This window comes from Natrix helvetica, assembly GCF_964273705.1.
Source record: "Natrix helvetica genome assembly, chromosome: 1".
NCBI lineage: Eukaryota > Metazoa > Chordata > Lepidosauria > Squamata > Natricidae > Natrix > Natrix helvetica.
In genome coordinates this window covers 292010555-292033573 of record NC_138548.1, presented here as the reverse complement: position 1 = coordinate 292033573, position 23019 = coordinate 292010555, and the positions used below count along the sequence as shown (strand labels likewise).

The window sequence follows — 23019 nt, the reverse complement described above, 5'->3', positions numbered from 1 at the left end:
CCTCCCACCCAAAAGCTACTTACAACCCAGTTCAGGAATTCCAGCAGCAGCCAGTTTCAAGCAAACAATGACTGTAGAAATGCATTGACTTGCTGTACGACTACTACATTCATTTGGCAACTTCTGCAAAAAAAGATAATAAAATCAGGTTGGTCACATAGGTGCCTCATGACTTATGGTAGAAATTCTATGCTCCCTTGCAGCCATAAGTTGAGGACTACTATACTACACTAGAATTCAGTGGCAGGAAATCCGAGACTGCAAAATACCAAGTCTTATTTCAACTCTCAGATTCTGCATTGATTATTAAGGCAGCAAGCATCATAAACCCTCCCAAAAAATGCAGAGGAGCCGTTGACCTAGAAGACAGATAGCTTTAAGATCATTGCGTTTTTCTTTGAGATTACCTCAGATAATTGTCTTTTTTCTTCTCCACCCTCTCTCTCCTTTCAGAACCTTCTAAGAGCGGTACAAAGAATAGCATGGCAGAGGTCCTGCCTAGAGATGGGCAGTGCTAAAGAGACAGAGGCTCTGCAGTTGCTGAACCAAGAAGCTGTTCCTGAAGATGCTCACAAGCCCACCACCAGCTCACCTTGTGGTTGTAGAAAAAACAGCTGCCTCCAAAACGTCAGCTGTGCAAGCGGAGATTTCACCATGAGGAACTGCTGTGTAAATGAACTTGGCACCAAAGACAGCAGCCAAAAAGTCACCATGGTGGATAACCCAAACCAGAAAGAGAAGGCTCAAGCTGTAGGTCCAAAGTCCTCTGTAGATCTAGCTGCTGCTGCTGAGCTCCCCCTTCTGAAAAGCACAGGTGTTGGAGGAACTCCCCCAGAAGCAAAAGGAGAAGCAGCAGCTTGCCACGAGTGGAAACAGAACAGTAAGCAGGAGGAGAGCATGGAGGAGATCTCAAATAGCACAGCGACCATCTGCAGCCCTCTGGGAAAGAAAGTTAGCCCTGTTGCCGGAGAAGCGTGTAGGCATCTCCCAGCAGAGCCCTGCCTCAAAGGACCCAATAAAGACTCATCCAGTACACCAACCTCCCTGAAACATGTTGCATTTTTTGAACCCACCACAGGTAAAGCTGAGGAGGAATGTATCCAAACAAAAACAGTTCATTCCAAGATGGGTTCAACACTTCCTGCATGCCTGCAAAACACAAGTCGAGGGCAGCCTCTTGCCTCTAAAGGAGATAAATCGCACATCAGCAGTGTTGTTCGCGAAGCTATGAAATATGGGAAAGAAGATTCCAGAAGTGTCCCTGGGTCAGAGACTGTGAAGGAGTCTATTCTGGAACCTTCTAAAGCTGAAACCACATCAGAGAAGTCAGCCAAGCCTGTTGCAGCAAAGAATCCGCTGGGTGATACTGAGGAAACAAGGGTCCCTGTGGCAGAAACTCACCCACCTGGAAGCTCCTATAAAGTGCCAGATGTCCTTGTCACCAGCATTCCTTACGAAGTCAAACATCAAGGCACGTCAGGTGAATTAGAATCAAGCCCAGCTGAATCCATGGAAGAGAAAACAGGGCACAGGGAACCACCCACCTCCAGCTGCAAAAGTCAGGACCAAGCTCCTGAAAAAAAAGTGGAAATGATTAGCAAGGCTACAAGTGAGGATCATGCAACCAATGAGGAGATGACATCTGTAGGACTTCTTGCCCAAACCTGCATATTGGAAGTCACACCTCCCCAGCATGATGCTGGAACCCAGGTTGATAATCGGGTATCTTTGGTGTCTGTAGCTGTCAGCCCTATTAATCCACCTGATGGCTCTTCAGCTTTCCCATTTCATATGAGAGGTTTAGGGACTTCTTCTCTGAAAAGTCCTGGCCCAGAGCAGAAACCCACGAAAAGGGATGTGGAGATGCAAGTGTCCATCTCAGTGGAGACCAGATCAGTGGCCACGGGACCTATGACTCCGGTAACCAAATCCCCTCAGTCGTCCTACCCTGAAGTGCACATTAAGGGTGCAGAGGAAGAGACATCAGAGCCAATACGGGAGGTCAGCTGGGATGAAAAGGGGATGACATGGGAAGTATATGGAGCCTCCATGGAGGTTGAAGTGCTGGGAATGGCCATACAGAAGCATCTGGAGAAGCAGATTGAAGAACATGGTCGGCAGATGGTGATGACTCCCCAAAGTACCCGCTCCAGTTCTATCAGGGTTGCCCCACACAAGGGTGAGATCAAGAGGCAGCCCAGTGTGTTCAGGGCACTTCTACAGAATGTACGACGGCCACGCTGCTGCTCTCGTGGAGGCCCAGCAGTGGAGTGAAATGTGTTCTTGTCATTTTCTTGGGTTTTTATTGTAGCTGGAAAATGCAAATATTATGTAGTTTCTCAGGCAAGGGGGGGAGGGAATGATCCCTTTTTAATATTTTGTAACTGTAATGTTATGGCACCTCTATCTACTGCTCTTCAAGTGGCATATTTTAAAAATGTTGGCAAAGTACTGAATTATAAGCTTGATAAGTTTGGTTGGAGAGCTTTGAGCACCGCCCAGCGATAGGTGTTTTCATACACACCTGAAGGACTTACACATTCCTGAGAGCAGTGCTTATACCCGCTGCTCACACCCCGAGTGCAATTTTCATGCCGTATGTGTAATCTCCACAATGACAAAATACAAAGCTCTCAACAACCTATTTACTATAGGATGGAGATCATCCTCGGGATTTTGCTGCCCAACTGATACAGCCCTCTGATAGCCCACGTTTGTCATTAATCACACAATAGATCACCCTGAGATCTCTGAAACAAAGTCATCTGAGATATAAGGGAATGGAGTTGGCCACCTTTAACTGTTTGGGATCCACAAACAGAAGAAGCTATCCATTTAAATGAAGCATGTTTTAAAACAACCACTGTGGTTTTAACCACTCCGGGATCTTTTTTGGTCCTGTTACTAAACCACTGAAAGACCAAGGACAGTAACAACTGGTTCACCCAGATAAGTAGATCCACGTGCATGTAGGTTGTTCCAGTTGGAGGTCTCCTAATGCTATTGTCGGAAATTCTTATTTCCTTCCTTAGTAGATGGTGGTGGTTCTTGGTAGTGGTAAGAAAAAGGCAGTAGTAATTAATAAAATAGTAGGCGAAGTTGTCTGGATTCTTCCTCCTGTAACTCGGAGGATGCCATTATTTGATTCCATAATAGTCAGTGAATGCAGCAAAGTAGGAGCCACAACTAAACATTGTCTGTTATATATAAATCCACTTAACACACACGGTGCATCTTTTAGTATATCAGAAACATGCTTTCCACAGCTGCTAATGGTTATGCTTTCTGGCATTCCCAAGGAGTAACTTAGATGGGAAACTGCTTTTCTAAAGAGAATGGAGATTGAGTGGAATGCTCACCAATATTTTGCAATTTATTTGATCAAAAGAAACCAAATCTGGGTTTGCCACATAAATGCAAATCTCAAGTTCTAAGCATTACTGCTTGGAAACTGTTGAAAAACTGACAGAAACAATGTTTTTTTGCCGTTTATGGTTTTCTCTGGGAGTCCTACAGTAGAAGCCCACCCACCCCCATCTGCCTGAGAGAAGGGCTTCTGCTAATGTAAATAATTGGGCAAGTTCAAAGCCGGAGAGGCAGTTCTTGATAGTTAGACATGGAAGCCAGAGAAAGGCTTTGCCACTTAAAAATAATAATAATAATAATAATGTGTTTGGTTTCATAGAGAATCAAGACTTAGTTTTTAGTGAATCAGTTCTCTGACAAGACTTGGTCCCAGTTTCTTTGCCATCAGTGATTTTCTTTCATAAGTGTGCACGTATTTCTCAAATGCAATTCCTCTCTGTAAAGCTCTCTGAATCCTTTGGAAATCTTTTTGTTTCTGTACCCTCCGATGAGGATAGCATGATAAGGAGAGGACTGCTTAGGAGACAGTCCCTAAGTCTGCTTTTAGGCTAAGCAGAACAAGTTTATTTAGTGTTGTAAGCACCATGCAAACTGAGTATTTTCTCACATGCCATGTTTAAAAAAATGATTGATGGGGTAAAGCCCAGCAGCCTTACTTCCTGAATTACTGACAGTGGTGCTGTTTCACCCTGTAGATCCAAAACAGGACCTTTGTTTTGCTACAACAATCTTGCACGGCTGCGCTTGTGAAGTATTACTTCTTTGATATAGCTTGGAAAGATCGAGCTCTTGAAGTCTTTGGAGATAACGTCGATGAAGTTACAGTAGCTTTAGAGCTGAACAGCTGATTGGGACGTTTTCACAATACAATGCAGAATGTCAACTTTAAGACCTCTGAAGATCTATTTTCTTCACAATCCTCATCCATTAGGAACTGAGGCCAAGCCAAAAATTGTATCTAATAATCTAATAATTGCGAGTAAAAACATTTATACGCTGAATACTTGCCCACTCTGCTCTTCAGCTACTAATGCGGCCCCTAAAACTAAAGGAAGTTTGTTATTTATATATATTAACTATGTTATATATTTTATATGCGGCCCAAGACAATTCTCTTCATTCAATGCAGTCCAGGCAAGCTAAAAGGTTGGACGTGCCTGATTTAGAGTGATCGTTCAAAAGAAACGGAGCTGTTCCTAAGGCAAAAGAAAAATGTAGACAAAATATTTAATTGTCCTTGGTCTGCATAGTATCAATTGCCTCCTCATGCCCAAGGTCTGTGCCTCTTTGCAAGTCAAAATCTTATAGCCTAGATATTGAATTGAATGGTGGGTTCTCTATATGGGCTTGGACCCCTTGCAGCATGACTGGCTGGCAAGCATCGCTGAAGCCCATGGATGTTGTTTTAGACCCCACGCCAGGGTCCTGAGACCACCAACCAATTCATTTGCCTGAGAAACTAATCCTTGGGAAGAATTCATGTCTTGTGTGCAAATGGGTGGCTTGATGTGCATCTTGTGTGCACATGAATGAATGTACATATGTATCTTTGCCTCTTTGCAGTCTACACTCTTTTCTCTATAGAACAAAGAGGTCCATTGCCACCTGAAAATCGGCAAGTGTTATATTCTGGATTTTTTTTTTCAAAGGGTTTGTGTGGGCTGAAATATTTTATTCATATGTGTCAGAAATGGGGGCTTAAAAATTGTTCTTTACTCTGGACCAAATTCTTGTTTTTTTCTTGATGTTGCTGTTCCTCTTTTTTATCTCCTTCATTTTTTCTTCTGTGACTAATATTTGTACTGGGGATTTGGGATTTTGTACTTTTCCCGTAAACAGTATAATTTGAGCAGAGCTGTGTCTGACAGAAATAACTGATAAATGGAAATGAGGATGGTAATGTGGGGAAGACCCTGTTTATTTTTTTCTTTTTGATGGCAGTTTTCTAGATAGCTACATCAACTATTGTTTCAAAGGAGCTTCCAGTGGGAAATATAGTGCCAAAAATCTATTTTTAATTGAATAGAAGAATACTATCCTAACTTTTGTCAGAAAATAACATTTTCATTTACTATTGTGATTTTGCCCCCCTGTCTGGATTGTGCTACTGAGCTGTTGTTAAAAGGGAAAAGTTGAACAGATCAAGGTTGCTTATCATGAAAAGTGAGCAAAATTCTTCTGCTGAATTTTCTTCTTCAGGAAGTCCCACCATGAAAAAAGAGGAACATTGACCCTTATATTCTAAATGGAGATGAACTCTGAGTTTAGATAATGGAGGGTATGTCCCCAAAGGAAAGACTTTCTGTATCTTTACAAATAGTTGATTGACAACATGCAGCACCCATTCATGTATTCAAGACTGAATGGATTGGCTCCCCCTCCCTCCCTTCCCTCCCTCCCTCCCACCTTCCTTCCCTACCTACCTACCTAAAAATATCCATTTGTTCTGGTGTTACATGATTAATAAGTCCTACTTGAACTCCTGGCTGGAGTGTAAAAATCTCTTCACCAAACCCTCAAAAATCAGGCTGTTCCCATGGTGCAAGGGTGTGTTTCCTTCTGATGATTGGGAAAAGCTTTTTGAATGTTGGCTTTTCTCCAGACAATGAAGATTAACTCATTTGCAGAATTGGGTGGGAGGGGGTAGCATTATTCATCTCTAAGTAGCTTTCAAAACCTTTGTAAATAATGCAAGCACACGAATGGTTTGGCTGCCTGTTATCTTGCACAAGAGAGAAAGAATCTATGTCAGGTTTCTCCAACCCAGTGTTCTCCAGAGACGTTGGACTACATGGCCTGTCATCTCCAGCCAGCGTTGCTCTTGGAGGGCGTCTGGCTGATGGAAAAGTCTAAGCTCCTAAAGTACAAACGTTAGCACTAGGTTCGATGCACAGGGAAATGTGGAATTACTGCACTGACTTAGCAACAACACTGCCTGCCTAAAGCTACACCTCAAGTGTATCGGGCTGGCAAGCTCTCCTCCACCCATTCAGCAGGCCTTTCGGGAGACCTGCTGGAGGATGGGCTTAACCCTTCAGCCAGCTGCATTCCTAGGTTCCCAGAGTGCTCGTTGTTCACAAGTAGCCTTCCAGTTGCAGATGCAGAGCCAGGTTGTCTTGAGATTTCACTTGCCTTGCAGGTCAGAGGGCATAGCAAGGAGGGCCCAGGGCCCACCAGCACATTCATCTGAGAGTCAGGCATGCAAGAGAAGAACTGGGGAAGAGGCATCCAGCCCTGGAAATACAAGCGTTTGTGGTGAAATCTACGAAACCTGCCGCACTATGCCTGGAATGGGAAGTGCTGCTGAGGCTCTGGCCAATGGACTTTGCCCCTGCTCCCTTCTCAGAATTGAGGGGAAACCTACAGAACCCCTGGAGAACCTTCCCACGCCCCGCTTTGTGTGCTGTTCTCAGTATGGTGTTTACGTGCCATATGGATTTATAGTACCAAGCAATGCTGAATTGTTAAAGAGTAATTTTGCCTTTTGATTTCTTTTTCCCCGCCCTTTCTTTATATCTTTACGGTACTACTTGTAAATCTAACTGTTGGATAATAAAATCTTCTCCAAAATACCCAAACAAACCCAAGATAACAATCAATGGTTTCTGCTCAAAAAGCTTTCTTTGCGTTTGTCAAGGGGTTGGGGGGAAAAGGGATGGTTTCCCTTTATTGGGTTGAAGTTCTAAATAGTCTCCTTGCTGAGAATAATGAACATTGTGTTGAAAGGCTCTCAAATGTGAACCTTTGGCAGGTTCAAGAAAGACTGGAGAGCAATCATTTTTGCAACTTTCAAAAATAAGTTCTTCAAATTACAAGCTTACCCTCTGTTCAAGTCATAAATTGCAAACGTGTCACATGATAATCCACGTTGGCTGGCATTTCAAATTTATACAGACACCAAAAATGGAACATTTCCATTTTTCTTGCACCTACAAGCTACACTGATACCAGGGTAAAAAAAAAAACCCAGAAGCATTTTCCTTTCTCCTTATAGTAAAATTAAAATACTAGCCTAAGAGATATTTGTTCTCTTATGATGCCCAAAGACAAATTGCCTTATTCTATTTTCTAGTGGCATCATTGTTAGAGAGCCAAAAAGTGAAAGAACGTATAAACAACGGTACATGTTAGAAAATAAGGTGTGTTTGCTGGTGTAGTTCTAGCTCATTTCCATTTTAATAATAAAGGTTTCGAGATTTCTGCCCAAGAATAAAAGTTTTGATATTATCACTATTTTGTACAGAACCTTTAAGAAGGGAGGGGAGAGAAAACAATTGTGCTCAATTATTTTTAAAGATATCTGAGTTTTCCATGGAAACCACCATCTGACCACCTTTGCAATGTTTGTAATAAAGTAGCAAGAGACCTAGGTCTTCTCCAGCAATGGTGAGAGACCCTGGATAATGAAGGTGTCTACCCAGAGACCAATAGTGTCCATAAGTTGGTTGTGACTTCAACTGACTACATGGACAAGCTCATGCTTCACTGGCCTAAAGTCATTCTGTCACACCCCATTAAAGCAGGATCAGAACTCTTAGTGACCAGTAACTAAGTTCAATATTTTCAGTCATATCGTTACCACTATCTTCATACTAAACTTTTATTTTCTGTCTTGTCTCCATTGAAGCATTTTGTTTTACTGAATAACCTAACAATTTTCTGAGTAGCCACATGTATGTATCTTTCAGCTAGATTCCTAAGCCCACAGGATGCTGGACCTAATGGCCCAAGAAGCTTCTTCCAGTTCTCCGGTTCCATGATCTTGTCCAATCTCATCTTTGCTTCTGGTTTAGAGCAGATGTGGTACAGTTTAAGGTGCAGCCCTTGAGTTAATTCAGGCCACAGAGAAGGCGATATCCCAATGTTTTATAATTTATTTCATTAGCATTTCAGCATCTTCAGGTCACAGCTGCTATTCACTCGGGACATTGCGTTGCCAGACGTAAATGGGCACAATCATATTTCTGTAGTATTCAAGGAAGAGTTTCCAGAGTCTGCAGATGCCTACTTAAAGTTCCCTTGCTGCCGTGGCTGGTATTTCCTATGACTTTCTAAAGCAGCTTTCAAGGGCTCTTCCCAATTGCTTCCTGCTGAGCATCTGCTTTGTCCAGCTGAAAATAGTAAAATCATATTTAAGAATTATTGTTTCTGTGGGTTACCAATGCTGGATAATGATAGTTTTGGATTGTCACACAATATGGATACCATATCCTAGGCTTTATTAGTCTGGATATTATTATTATTATTTTAAAATAGCCACACTCTACACCGTTTTCTTCTACCCACCAGCTCACATTCTTACATATAGGAGCTGGAAGATACTTCTAACAGCAGATCTATACCCGAAAAAGGGGACATACAATTGTTGAAGCTGCTGTTTCTGTTGTGTCACAAAACTGCTGTCTCCAACATGGTGCTCTCCAAATGGACTGAGAGTGCATCTCCCAGAATCCCTAGCATTGGCTACGCTAGTGACACATTCTGGGATTTGTATTCCCAGCCCAGCTGTAGGGTTCCGAGTTGGGGGAGGTTGTTAAGTATGTGAAAAGCACTTTCTTTGATCAGGAGTTGATCCAGAACACTATGCTTTTAGAACACAGCACAGATGAATGTGGGCCTTTCAACTGTTTTCAAATACATACTTGGCCATCTGGCATCCTTGTAAACAGCCAAGCACAATGTAGACTACGGCTGTGATTGTATGAACATATGGCAGGCTTACTTCTCATGCCATTCCTTGTAGAGACTGGGGAGGCCTAACAACAGCAGTGATATAAAACTGAGCAGCACAAGCCCAAATTCTTCATGAAGATCAGGTTATCAGTGAGGGGTGAACCAGAGAGTGTACAGATATAGCTGCATCCTTTCTGATAATTTCATCTTCATGATGAAATTGGGATAACCCACAAACTTTGATCCAGTAGGGCTGGCTTTGTAAGTTACGGAAATCCAGAAGTTGTAATTTGTAAACTATTGTTTATGATATGTAATCAGGGGTGGGCTGCTGGGGGTTGGCACAGGTTCGGGCGATCCTCTAGCTAGAGGTCTGCCCAGTTCGGCAAACTCCCAAATGCCACCCCTGGCTGGCCCCTCCCACTGTGCCCCTCCCAGGAGTCTCCACGCGGCCCATTCATCATGCCAGGTAAGGGCAGTGCCTGCGGGAGGCTCAGGGAGGGGGGAAAACAGGCCTACCAGAGGTTCCAGAAGTCTGGAAACAGGCCTGCTTCCAGCCTCCGGAGCCCAGGGGAAGCAATTTTTGCACTCCCAGGGGCTCAAGGAAAGCCTCTGGAGCCTGGGGAGGGCGAAAAACACTCTTCCCCCCCCCTGCCATGGTGCAGGAGGTCAACTAGGCCATGCCCTCATGGCCATGCCCTCCCAGCAACTGGGCAGCGAACCTGTTGCTGCAATTTTTGAAGCCGACCTCTGGATATGTTATGAACCAAGCCACTAAAGTTTGCTCATTGATCTATAACTTAACCACAACATGTGAATCCAGCTTATCAGTCCTTAAGGTTTTAGTTAAGAGGACAGAGATTCTGCCCAAAACAGAAAAGGCCTTCAAAATTAAAGGACAGGACAGCAGATAATTTCAATTTGTCATTGTATGTTTTAATCACAAATCAAGCAGAAGGGGAAAGCAGGGTTTGACCTACCACCCAGGAATCTAAAGATAATGCAACTCGGTGTTAATACTTTCCATATGTGAAAATCTCTTATTACTTTTTTAAAAATCCCTTATAGATAGAAGAGTTTAACTTATTGTTAGTAAAGCAAATAATATATTTACTTGGAACAAAGGATCCCCTACCCCAAAAATATTCATCGTGCAAAAAATGGGATGGGTGTCTTACTTTCAGGTTAGCAGGAAATAAGTCGTGTGGAACATCAAGCATGTTTTCATCCAGAGAGTTCAGGCTGTAATACAAAAAGCAGCTTGACTGTCCGAGGAACTCTTTACCATCTCTAGCTGCAAGTCTCCATAACCCCATTATTGCCTCCATTAGTTCTGAAGGCCCCTGTGGTTTCTAACTTTTAGCACGTGTGGGGAATTCGACACCTCAATGACAGAAAGTAATATGGGGTGGGGAGGGAGGTTCAAAGAGATTTCAGGAACTGTACAAGATAAAGCTTCGAGTCAAGCAGTCACATCAGCATAATCACATTCTGTATTTGCATAGATGATGATTGATTAAAGATTAAATTCATCGTACTACCTGGCCACTTCAGAACTGGCATTTTCATCAAAGCCAAGGTTCACAGAAGGATCCAAGGAGAAACCAAGCACAGGATTAGCCCTGCAGAAGAATGTTTTACGTGTGAATGTCTTACGTATCCAGTCCTTTGCCCAGCAGAGAATGCCATAACACAGCATTTGGCAGCAAACATGCCCTCCAGCTATTTTTGTGTATGCCACTAGCTGTACACAATCAGTTGAAACTACCAAGGTGGCATGCAAAGGTACTAAAACTTTAATTTCCCACAATCTGGATTACCTTCCAACCAAGCAACAAGCAACTGCTAGCCTAATTTTGCCCTCCTAAAGCAGGTTTGAAGCAGGGATGGGTTCCGGCAGGTACTACTGCCGGTTTGCTTGTGGGTTGACCTGTGCGCGCACGCTTGATACACGATGTGCGCACATGCACAGTATAATAACAATGTTCTGTGCATGCACAGAAGCCAAAAACAAGATGGTGGTGCCTATGGTGCCACATGGAGAACCGGTTCAGGGGCGTGGCAGGTCTGGGTCACTCCAGTTGAAGTGACCCAGGCTGCCAAACCACTACCGGTTCGGCCGAATTGGTCGGAACCCACCACTGGTTTGAAGCCTGAGAGATTTCATATTTCCCAAAGTCTGATAGATGATCTTACATTTTTCTTGGGCGCTCCTATAGTGCTTCAACAGTACAACCCTGCCATAATTTCTAAGGTCTCCAATTTTAATCACATTCAGCTTTTTGTTCATTTGAAGATGCCGGAATTTTCAGCATATTCAAATTCAGCATAGGATCTGCCCAACAGACAGAGTTTTATCATTGAACATTGGCAATGTAAAGGATTAGGTGGTTTTCAGGAGGTGGGAACTTAAAACTTCTTATTTGCATTTCGTCCATCTACATCAATTTATCATCTCTCCCTCCCTCTCTCCTCTCTCTCTCAATCTAATTTATATGGCCACCTATATCAATGACTTACTCTGTGTAGCAAATTAAAATAAAACAGAATAAAACTAATAACAAACCCTGCAAAAAATTAAAAATGCAGGCAACCAAGAAACCACAACCCAATCTAACCCAACCAAGAAACGCATCCCTCCACAACTCAGGGTTTCTGTCACAAGCTGTACCTGCTTCTCTCTAACCATTCCCTGTGCCTACATACCCTTCTGTATTATATTTATTGGTCCCAGGGATGGCAGGTCCTTGCTGTGCTCCATTGGCTGAGAAATGTGAAGCCACCTTCAAGGCTTTGAGTGCCTTCAACTTCCGTGTATAACTGCAAAAGGAAAGTTTGTTTGTACCAAATTGGCAAGTGGGTTGAAGGGAATCCTTAATGGTAGAAGAATAGACCATCCGAGGGAAGTTGCTGCACTGGCTTTTACAGATGTGGAGCCAATATAGTAGGGCATATTGGTTTAGAGCTTGCAGCCATAAGGAAAATTCTGGATGCATTGAATTCACCCAGATTCTGATCAGGAATCGAAGGGGGGAAAAAACATTGGGAAATTGAACTGATGGGGAAGTTGTACCTTTTCCTCATGCCAATTACTGTCCCAGTTAAGAGGACGAGGAGGATGAAGACAGCTGCTGCCAACCCCATAATAATACCAAAAAACTCCATCTCTTTTCCAGGTTCTTTCACATCCCCGGGACCCTGGGAACATACAAATGTGTTTTAATAGCTCACTCGGTACAGAGTCCCTTCTAGCTTTCCCCATCCTGATGCTCCCCATATCCAATTGCACCTCACATTGTCTACAGTCAGCAGAATCATATTGGTTGGGCCAGTGGTGGGTTCTGGGCAGTACAGCCCAGTACAGCTGTACCGGTAGTAGCTGGGAGAAGCGGCCACCGTACTTGGCTTGTTTGGCCCACTTGCCCGTGTTCCATAGCTGTTTTTGAAGTAACCGGGCCAATTGTGGACGCGTGCACAATGTGCAGGGCCTGCGTGACCTCCGCCGAGCAGCTGGATGTCGCAGGGTGGTGGCGTGCGCAGGGTGGTGGCATGCGCAGTGCACGTGCCCGACTTGGACGCCCAGCACCATGCACAGCGTACCGGTAGCAACGGAGTCCGGAACCCACCACTGGGTTGGGCATCATAAAAGCTATAGTCTAAACATCGGGAAAAAGCTAATTTGGGGAAGACGGATCTGTATTACATAGGCTAACGCTAAAGTCTATGCTGGGAAGTTGGGGGGGCGGTGAGATGGAATCACAGAAAAGGGTTTCTTCCATAGTGTTATCAAGAAAATTGCACCCATGGGCCCAAGGAGCCATTAGGTGACAAGTTTGATTTGAGGAGGACTTTTTGTAGACAGGACTTCTAGCTGCCCTCCAAACCTTTTGGATCACAATTCCATCATTGTCACCCACTGTGGCTAATAAGAAGGGAATGCAAAAACTGTAGCCTGAAGTTGCATATGTCCCATTGTGCTGGATGTCTATTTCTCCAGATGAAACTTTGGCTTCCCCTATCCGGCTTCTCTCTTAGTTGTTTTGTTCACTTCTGGCACAAAATCATTGCCCTCCTTAGTCAAACATCTTGCTACTTTCATTCCTACTTTTCTGTTTTGTTTTCAAATTCAACTCATCTGAATGTGGAAACATAAGAAAGATAAGAACTCTCACAATGACCGACAAGCCAAATTTGAGAAGTTGTTCCAACTGTTCCGGGTTGCTTCGAATGAGCCTGAAAAAAAACATATTTTGAGGATGATTAGGACGTGTTTCCCAAGAGCTGTTTGGTATTTGTAACTACAATATAGTTAAGCATGAGTTGTGTTTTAAAAAAATGAACAAAAAGTCTGTTTCCAACTTCTCACTTAGTGCCTCTGCAGATCCTGTGGGTTTTGTGTGTCTGTGTGTCATTATGCTGAACTATCCACCAGCAAGTCCTTCCTCAATTTCAGCCTTCCTCTGCATTATTTTTCCTCTGTTTTCCATCAGACTTTCATATTAGCTCCATATACACTGATATATTTAGATGTTTTGCCCAGGCTGAAATTTCATGGGAAGAGAACCACCAGGGCTAAAAGATGGTTTAAAAGGTGTGGGGTGATTCTTAGCTTAAATTATTGGGGGTGGGGTGAGGGACAAGGTTTGCATCATGTAAAACTCTCCACCTTTTCTTTTTAATTTGACCACTTCCTTTTCCAGTGTTGTCACACTAACAGCTCAATGGGCCAACCCAAATGGGACTTTTATGTGATCTCTGTTCCTTCCCTATTAGATTGAGAGCAATGGGACCCTTACACGAGCACTTGATCATCTTTCAGAGCTGTGCCATTCTTGTAAACAAAATAGGCATCCACTGCAGTATTCTCCAGAGCCCTACAGAAGATAAAAAGGCATGTAAGATAGATGGACTGAAGGGACAATACCAGCACGACCTTCTTAGAGCCATGACCAATCTAAGAGCTACCTCAAAGGAATGGCTACTTTTCCAATCCCCTTTAAAAAAAAGCATCCTAAGAAATCAGTGTTATAAAGGCAGCCTGATCATTTGTAAAAAGTGTCTAGCTACACTGCTCACCCAGATGCTAACTTCATGCTGGAATCTCAAAAATCTCCTTCTATTTTCGTATGTTCTACCAACCCCATAACATTCCACTGAGTTCTAGTCGCTGTAGCAAAATATACCCCCAATATTTCAACATGCGTCTCCTCTTTCTTCACCAGCCATTTTATATGCTTTTTAACCTCGTTTAGTTCCTCATTACCATAGCTTCCCTCTGTTCAAGTCACCTTTCAGATTTGGAGGTTGATGAATCGTCTGTATAGATTGCTGTTATGTAGACTGTTGTTCCAGTTGCACTGCTCAGAATCCTGAAAGCGACATAAAAAAGGCACAGGTCTCATCAGCGTTCCATGCTAAACAGCCCCTAACATTGCACTGCAGGAAACCCAGTCAATGGTCACAAATTGTAAAATAAGCATTACTTAGTGTCATTTCATTGAATATTCCAATTCTCTCTGGTGTATGCTCGACCCTGCACAGGGGTAGGCTTCAAAAATTTCAGCAATGGGTTCTCTGCCCGGTTGCTGGGTGGGCGTGGCCATGGTGGGTGTGGCCTAGTCAGCCTTCTGCACTACGGCGGGGATGCGGGCGCGTTTTCGACTTCTCCAGGCCCGGAGGCTTTCCTCAAGCCTCTTGAGAGTGTGAAAACTGCTTCCCCAGACTCTGGAGGCCCTCCGGAAGCTGGAACTGGGCCCATTTCCAGCCTTCTGGAACTTCCGGGAGGCCCGTTTTCCCTCCTCCCCGAGCCTCAACGAGGGCCCTTCACTTACCTTGAATTCAAAATAAGCCGCGTGGAGACTACAGGGAGGGGAGGGGAGGGGCAGGGGAGGGGCAGCCAGCCAGGGGTGGGATTTGGAGGTTCTCAGAACCGTCCATAATGTTAGCTATGGGTTCTCCTGAACCTGGACGAATCCATAGCAACCCACCCCTGACCCTGCACCATTAAGTATGAGACACTCATATCATTAGAGAGCCATAATTCAAAACCACATTTTAAATATGGAGCCATGGGACTTGTGAATGTATGTTTGGGTGGGGGGGGGCAACCATCTTTAGCAGCTCTGTTCAGAAAACATCTCAAGAGATTCATAAGACATTAACTCTGACCAAGAAACCTCTAGAATCCTGAATGCACCAAGTGCCTGATACTCTATCCTAGTCAAATATTTTAACATCTTACATCCCTGAAATCGATATAATCCCAGCAGCAACTATTTCCTTTTATTGCATATGTTTGGGTGCTCTTCTTCACACAGTGCACTAAAGCATAATGTGCCTTGTCTGACTTTGGCTCAACATGTTGTGTGAGCACCCCCACCCCACCCCATTGTGATTTCTCTAGCTTAGCACATTAGATGAAATTTAGTAAATTGTGATGCCTTTAGTAAACCAGAGTTAAGCAAATCTGAGGTGGCGTGATATGTGAATGTAGCATTTGTTTTAAGAACGGCTTTGCCAAAGTTAAATGGCACCTCCTTCAGTTATGGAGTCAATGCCCACAAGAGTGCATGTACACACCCACATACCACACTGCTTTCTTTCTGCTTTATTTTGTAAAGTGACATTGTGTTTTGCCTTGTTCTGCCTAACAAGATGGACAGAAGCACCATATTTAGACAGTGAGAGGGGAGAGGCTGCCATACCTTTTGATTTCATCTGACTTCTTCTGCACTTCCTTTAAACCGATATCAAATTTCAGTTTTGTACGGTAACTCTTAGCCACACTGAAGATCTGCAGAAAGAGAGAAATGATCATTCTCAGAGATCGGACATTATGAAAATTCTATCGATGGAAGTTGGTCAGGAGAGACAACAAACCTACATCCAGCGATGTGAAATTGCTTAGGGCTTGAGTTCCATTGTCTTTGGCTTCCACTTTCACCCAATATCGGCCTTTCAACATGTTATTAAGGTTTCCTGCTATTCTGTAGGAACAGAAGGCATTGCAGCATCAGAGAGGTTTGTTCTTGAGCAAACTCTGCACCCCCCTGAAGTAGATCTGCCCAGTCCCGCCTCCTTCTTGAAATATTTCTGCATTGGTAGCTTTCATGCTTCTATTCCAAGTCTCAGGATGGTTCAGCAGAAAACCAAATGAAGCATTTGCTAAATTGGGATCTTTATCGTAGCATCAGAAAAAAAGCTGTGATGTTGCCAAAGATACACATCACAACAGACCCTGCTGATAACATTTCAATAACTTAGAAGTTTGTTATTGAGAACATGATAAGAGTAAAATGAAATTGTGTAAAATGCTTTCCAGTGTGTTGTGAGAACCCAGCTGATGGTGATCTATGTTGTATGAACTACATTATACTACTAAACCATAATCTGGCTCATTATTTGAGCAAAAGCATTCCATGTGAACATGGTGATTGCAGTTTTCTAATCTGGGTTTAGTGTGTTCTGCTAACTATATCCAGATGGTCACTCAGCATGCTCGACAGCCTCTCCTAATCATCTCCCCTTAGGAGCTGTCATCCAACTACATCTGGAGAGCACCAAATAGAAGTTGTTCTATGAAACCCAGGATCAGCAAACCCACTGAAAAAATTGAACCTTAAATAGCTAAGTGATTATCCAAAGTTCCGCTCATATTTTGCTGCTTCTAAAGGTACCAGAGAGCAAATCTCTCTTTCTCCCTCCCCAGTAGAGATCCCCAATAAGCCTCATGTACATGTTCAAAGAATGTGTGTAGAAATAGAGCATTGCAGGAATCTATCGGTGCAAAAGCCAGCTCTTCCCCATGCTTTCTTGTTGTGCAAATTCCCTTGGGTTAGAAGTCTATTAAACATATCTATCCAAATATCCACAATATCCTATTGATCAATACAGGGAAGTCAAGAGTGGGGTTGTTAGTATGCATGCCCTGCAGTTGCGTAATGTGACCACAACGAAAAGGCAGCATTTTTAAAGCTTTCAAGCGAAGAAAACTCCCATCACTTACCGAATGTTTCCCACAGAGACATCCTTCTCCAATGTCTTTGTCACTTGGAAAACATTGGGAAATGGCTGCTTAGATTCATCGTCGTGGATGAAAATTACCTCGAAGATGTTAAATGTGATCACACCATTTTCACCTGAATCGGCATCCTTGGCCTGGAAGGGGGGAAACGATATTGATGGACTTTGAAATATGATCAGATCCTGTCACACAGTTTGTGTGAGCATCCAGTTTAGTTTCTAAAAAAAACAACAACCAGGAAATCTGTGCAGCTAAATAGGTATTCATAATCCTACCTTGACCACAGCCACAGACAGGTCTATCGGAGAGATTTCTGGGATTATTACTGCAATGAAACACCAGATACAGATCAGTAAACCCAAACAGCAAAAGACAATGGGTCTTGTTCTGCTATCAGGCTTACTACCAAATCACATTATAATGGAGCTGTGCTGTCTGTGCTCTATCAATACCCATTCACTGGCTGTCAGTATGGCATTCCTCTGCCCTAGCTAGAAAACTAAATGTTCCCCTCATGACTGGCTAACATAAAGAGGAATGTATACATCAGGGGTGTCCAAACTTGGAAACTTTAAGACTTGTGGACTTCAAGAATTCTGGGAGTTGAAGTCCAGAAGCCTTAAAGTTCCCAAGTTTGGACACCCCTGGTATACATGGAAGGAAGTGATGTGATGAAAGAAGCTTTATGACAGGGCTGTCAAACTCGCTGCCCGCAGGCCGGATGCGCTGACCATGCCCACGCCTGTTTCAGCAAAGGGGGGAAAAGTTGCGCTATGTCACATGATGATGCTGTAAAGCCATGAGTTTGACACCCCTGTTTTATGAGAACTGTAATAAGGTAGGATAGAGATGGATGCCCCTGTGACTAAGCCTAGCACAAATGTCTGCTTGAAGGGGCTTAAGGGAATAATAATAATAATAATAATAATAATAATAATAATAATAATAATAATAATAATATTTAATGCTTCTAGACCGCCCCCTCTCCCGCGAGGGACTCGGGGCGGTGTACAGTTCATACAAAATATAACAGGATACAATAAAATTAAATTAAATATGTACAGTTGACAATTGACATGGAGGAGGTTAAAATGTAGTTAAAAGAACTGTACAAAGCAGATATAAAATAAATTCAAACCCCTAAAAACAAATACAGTAAATTAAAAAACCCCTAAAATAACCAGATATAATACATTTGCCAGGAGGGACAGTTGAATTATGCCAGGCCTGCCAGTCGGAACAGGTGGGTCTTCAGTATTTGCCGGAAGGAGCGGAGGTCAGAAGTGGTTCTAATGTCGGGGGGGAGGTCATTCCAGAGGGTTGGGCCCATCACAGAGAAGGCCCTACTCCTCGGTGTCGCCCGCTGGCATTGCCTAGTGGACGGCACCAGGAGAAGCCCCTCCCTGTGTGAGCGTATTGGCCGCAGGGATGTATGTGGGAGGATGCGATCCCGCAAGTAACTAGGTCCCGTGCCATGGAGCGCTTTAAAGATGGTAATCAGCACCTTGAAACGCACCCGGAAAACCACAGGCAGCCAGTGCAGCTCGCGCAGGAGAGGTGTTACGTGGGAGTACCTCGTACTCCCCATCACAGCCCACGCGGCTGCGTTCTGAACTAACTGCAGTCTCCGGGCGCGTCCCAAGGGCAGCCCCATGTAGAGAGCGTTGCAATAATCCAGGCGGGATGTCACCAGCGCATGAGTGACCGTGCGTAGGGCATCCCGGTCCAGTAGGGGGCGCAATTGGCGCACCAGGTGAACCTGGTGGAACGCCCCCCTTGCCACGGCTGCCACATGGTCCTCCATTGACAGCCGGGCATCAAGGAGGACGCCCAAATTGCGCGCCCGTTCCACAGGGGGCAATTGTTCGCCCCCTATGGCCAGTGATGGGATCAGCTGGCTGAACCGAGGTGCCGGTAGCCACAGCCACTCAGTCTTGGAGGGGTTGAGTTTAAGTCTGTTGTCCCCCATCCAGACCCCGACGGCCTCCAAACACCGGGACATCACTTCGACAGCCTCGTTGGGGTGGTTTGGAATCCTTAAAGCATGCTACCATCTCTCTATTAGGGGGGCAGTGAGACATCCCATGGTTGCAACAGTCCTACATCTCTGCTCTTACCAAAGGTGTCATCGACAGGATAAAACTGGGGTGCGTTGTCATTTTCATCACCAATTAAGATGACCAGAGTCTCTGCAAAAAAAAAAGGCACAAATAGGCAAGTTTTAGCCATTGATATAAAAACAGCTCTGCACGTCTTCCTAGAGCCTGCACATTGGAGCCATAACCTTGTTCACGTAGAACTCGACCCATTTCCCACCAGTAGCAGGTGTTGCCCCCTCATTTATATAACAGTGTCAATGCTGATACTCCTCCAACTGTGAAGTTGTTAGGAGCAGATAATCTGTGGTTATACTTTTTTGCAGCTACCTTTCTAAGACTTTAAGACACAAATACGACAGTGACAATACCTTGAGATAGAGAAACAAGTCTGTGATACATTTTGTCATGAATGGCCTCCATTCATTCATACCAAGGCCACCCACGACAGCCTTCTCCAACATTATCCCTACATAACATGGCTAGTACATCTGGAGGCCAGCAGGCGAGGATTATGGAAGGTATTGATGAAGACAGCTCAAGTGAATATGGTTATTATAAACAATTACATTACTCCTGTGGAATTAATTTTTAAAAATCTAGTAGAAAGGAAAAGTAGGACAGATAGAGGACACCTCACAGGATAAAAAAATGTGAAAGCAAGTGTTCATACAGGGAGTTGCCTTACCATTTCTACTGTAGGGATTTCCTACGGCAGTGAACTCGTCCTTAACACGCAGTGTGATTTCCACTCGGGTGCACCGTTCATGGTCTATATCCAAACTATTCACAAAAAGTGATCCATTGACTACCAGGTGGAACCAGTGCTGACATATATTCCCTACACTGCCTGTACTGTTGAAACATGCAACAGCCAACTCCTGGAATACTAGTGAGTGGTTGGTGTCCTTATCAGTAGCCTCCAGCTCAGCTGCTAACTTATGTAGTTTTTCATTCTCTGTAACGTGAATATTTTCTGGTGGAAATGGTACAATGGTTGGGGACTCATCGTTGACATCTAGCACATACACCCTCACCATGGCAATGGCGGCTTCTACTGTTTCCCCTAAGTCTGAATTTTCAGCCCGTAGAATGAGATTGAAGAACTTCTCCTGCATTTGGTCATAGTCAAGAACAATATCTGGGTCTAAATACAACATGCCCTGATACCAGCCAGATCCCTTGGCGCTGGAGCGAATCAGAAAGTTGTTTGAGCCTGTGCTGCTATTAATGTAGAATGAAATACGGTTGTGAATTTGTGTTTGATCAGCATCTCTGGCTTCCACAACTCCCACTAAGGTACCTGAGATAGAATTGGAATATGAAAATTAGAATAATTGCAGAGTTAAACGTATACCATCCTTCTACACCCCAGATCAATGTAGTAGAGGTCTATAGTTCCCTTGTAAATGGCAATGCCCCAATCAAGCAAATGCTACCCTCCACCTCCAGTTTCATGCATTACTTAGCATTCCTACTATTGGTTCTCAAGAATTCTTTCATGCATTATTTTGGTGGTTTAAACTGCCTCCTATTGGATTGGCCTCGAAGATGCCATAACACATCAATCACTTGGTTTGCACAGGTTGCCAAACTCCTGTGGTTTGCTTAACTCTTGACTTGGTTTACAAAGCACACCTAGCCTCTTTGGCCATTACTGAGAAAAGTGACAATAATCTTGTCTGCCATTTGTCTGTCAACGCATGAAAATTGCAATGTAGCAAATCAAAGCTGAAAAGTAAAGAAAAAGCTAAAGATTACTCCTCAGCTCCAGTCGTATATGTGATGGGATGTCATCTGCCTACTTTGCAGCCCTATGTTAAAGGTTGCCCAACTCCTGTGTTTTGCATTAGTAGGAACCGTTGTTAATCCTCTTATCCCTTAAGATCTGTGCAGAATATTATATATTAAAACTTTGGGGAAACTTTGGAAGAATATCATCTGATTCTCTCTAGAACTTCCTCTTCAAGAAAGGCTAAGATTGGTTTAGAAAGGCCTGGGAGATTTTCCTCTCCCCAAACGATCAAGATAATGCAATCAATGAATGCTGACCCTTAGAGCTATATATTGCTTGCTCCTATAATAGGTATCTAGGAACCAGAGCAAGAAAGTCCTCTGGCATCATGTCCAGCTTCTGGTCGTGCTATAGTAGTGGTTTTGGGAAAAGAACATTCAACTAGACTGCTGTCACCTGATACACTAGAGCTTTGTAGGTAGTTTATTTAGCTCCTCACTTTGGATTTTTTTAGAACTCAGTAGCTATTATTTTTGCTTCAGGTTACCCTACAAGATATTTTCTAGTTTCATTTCCGGGTCCAGAACAAAGAGATTCAATGAATCATACCTCGCAAGTCTTCAGAAACAGAGAACTCATAATTCGAACTGCTGAAGCTGGGTGCATTGTCATTTTTGTCCTAAGGCGAGAAGTATTTATGTTGTTATGCCACATAAAATTGAAACCCCACTACCATAATTACCTGTCTGCAAAATAAAATCAAATTTCATTTCTGGAAATGTATTTTACCCATGTCCCCTTCTCCACCAAGAATTTTACATTGTCACCACCTCTTTCTCCAACTACCTGAGCTCAAACTCCTGGCAAAGAGCAGTAAGATTACCTCCACGGTGATGGTGACATTGACTGTGGTGTTCAACTGAGGGATTCCCAAGTCTTCTACAAGTATTATCACCACTATCTTCCCGTTGAGCTCCACAGGAATAGCTTCCCGGTCCAAGGGCCCTTTGCTGATGAGCTCTCCAGTTTCTGGGTTAATAGTGAAGTTGTTGCTGAAATTGCCAGGCATAATTTCAAAATGCAAACGGCTATTATTGGTTTCTGGGTTATCCTGATCAGTGGCCTGGGAAAAGAATTGGGGGGGGGATTAGTCTTACTTTTTACTCTTCGTTGTTCGAGTCAATATTATAAATAAGATTAAACTTCTTCAACTGGATAATATGTTGATGAAGATTCTCAGTCATCCAGGTAGTGTTGTCTGGAAGTTGAGTCATGGCAACTGGACCTCTTTTTTTTGAGCGTGATGTTTTTGCTGCTTATCTAAGCAGCTTCTTCAGTCTGGATCACCTTTATAGGCATTTGGTCATTTAGAACAGCCAACAAAGAAGCAAAAATAGGCACGCAACATGCCAAGAAAGTACCAGATTAGGTAAAGTTGACTTATACTAAAATGAAGATGAATATCCCATATTTACCTTGTATGGCAGGTCCACACATTTTTCTATGGCAGGTCTATATAGATTTGAGAATATTATTGGTCTTAGACTTCTCAGTCTAAACTGTAAGCATGTGGTCTCTCTAAAGGAGACCATCTAACTACTAATCAGGTATGATTCTGCTTAATATTTTATTAGATCAACCAAGATCACTTATAGTTGCTATGACAATTTCAGGAACCAAGGTGGAAATAGCTGGTAATTTAACTCCTTTTACCAGAACTCATGACTTACTACTTCACAGACCTCATAGAGTACTAGACTGGAGATCCAGGCCTGGAAGAGGCCAAAACCTAACACACATAGCATACTAAGCCATGTTGTGAGTTTGTTTTTGGCATGGTATATTGTGAGAACCAAGCCAATTATGGTTTATAAAGTAAATTGTGGTTAAATAAGCCATGATTTAACATGATGTGTGACTCCCCCAATCCAGGATATTCTTTAACAACCACATTGTTATTTATTTATTTTGAGTATGGCATATAATACATGGACTAGCAATAACAACCACCACAAAATATGAAGTACAGTATGTTCGAAGTCAATGTAATGCATGGATACCCATGCAATTTTATCCAAAACTGGCTGTTCATTCAATCTACTATGGCACAACCAGCACAGATTATG

The 23019-nt window shown here is 43.3% G+C and overlaps 2 protein-coding genes across 2 annotated transcripts in view; one reads left to right on the top strand and one right to left on the bottom strand.

The window, feature by feature from the left end:
* The first annotated feature begins 460 nt into the window (after nucleotides 1–460).
* Nucleotides 461–3335, top strand: GPRIN1 (G protein regulated inducer of neurite outgrowth 1). Its single transcript, XM_081937420.1, has one exon. It carries the CDS (start codon nucleotides 505–507, stop codon nucleotides 2272–2274), a length of 1770 nt encoding a protein of 589 aa, XP_081793546.1. The 5' UTR covers nucleotides 461–504; the 3' UTR covers nucleotides 2275–3335.
* Nucleotides 3336–7950: 4615 nt separating this feature from the next.
* Nucleotides 7951–23019, bottom strand: part of CDHR2 (cadherin related family member 2) — a 51307-nt gene continuing 36238 nt past the window's right edge. Inside the window, exons 17-32 of the mRNA XM_081938355.1 lie at nucleotides 21777–22016; nucleotides 21503–21572; nucleotides 19847–20461; nucleotides 19180–19251; nucleotides 17338–17387; nucleotides 17045–17196; nucleotides 15923–16025; nucleotides 15744–15832; nucleotides 14328–14408; nucleotides 13836–13913; nucleotides 13212–13272; nucleotides 12113–12237; nucleotides 11746–11859; nucleotides 10581–10661; nucleotides 10218–10281; nucleotides 7951–8477 (exon numbers count right to left, since the gene is read on the bottom strand). Of these exons, the coding sequence (XP_081794481.1) occupies nucleotides 8430–8477; nucleotides 10218–10281; nucleotides 10581–10661; nucleotides 11746–11859; nucleotides 12113–12237; nucleotides 13212–13272; nucleotides 13836–13913; nucleotides 14328–14408; nucleotides 15744–15832; nucleotides 15923–16025; nucleotides 17045–17196; nucleotides 17338–17387; nucleotides 19180–19251; nucleotides 19847–20461; nucleotides 21503–21572; nucleotides 21777–22016 (2043 nt within the window). The 3' untranslated portion in view covers nucleotides 7951–8429. The remainder of the gene's footprint in view (nucleotides 8478–10217; nucleotides 10282–10580; nucleotides 10662–11745; nucleotides 11860–12112; nucleotides 12238–13211; nucleotides 13273–13835; nucleotides 13914–14327; nucleotides 14409–15743; nucleotides 15833–15922; nucleotides 16026–17044; nucleotides 17197–17337; nucleotides 17388–19179; nucleotides 19252–19846; nucleotides 20462–21502; nucleotides 21573–21776; nucleotides 22017–23019) is intronic.

What these genes read in the sequence shown, in the direction of transcription:
- GPRIN1 (XM_081937420.1), top strand. Translation starts at nt 505, where the DNA reads ATGGGCAGTGCTAAAGAGACAGAGGCTCTGCAGTTGCTGAACCAAGAA.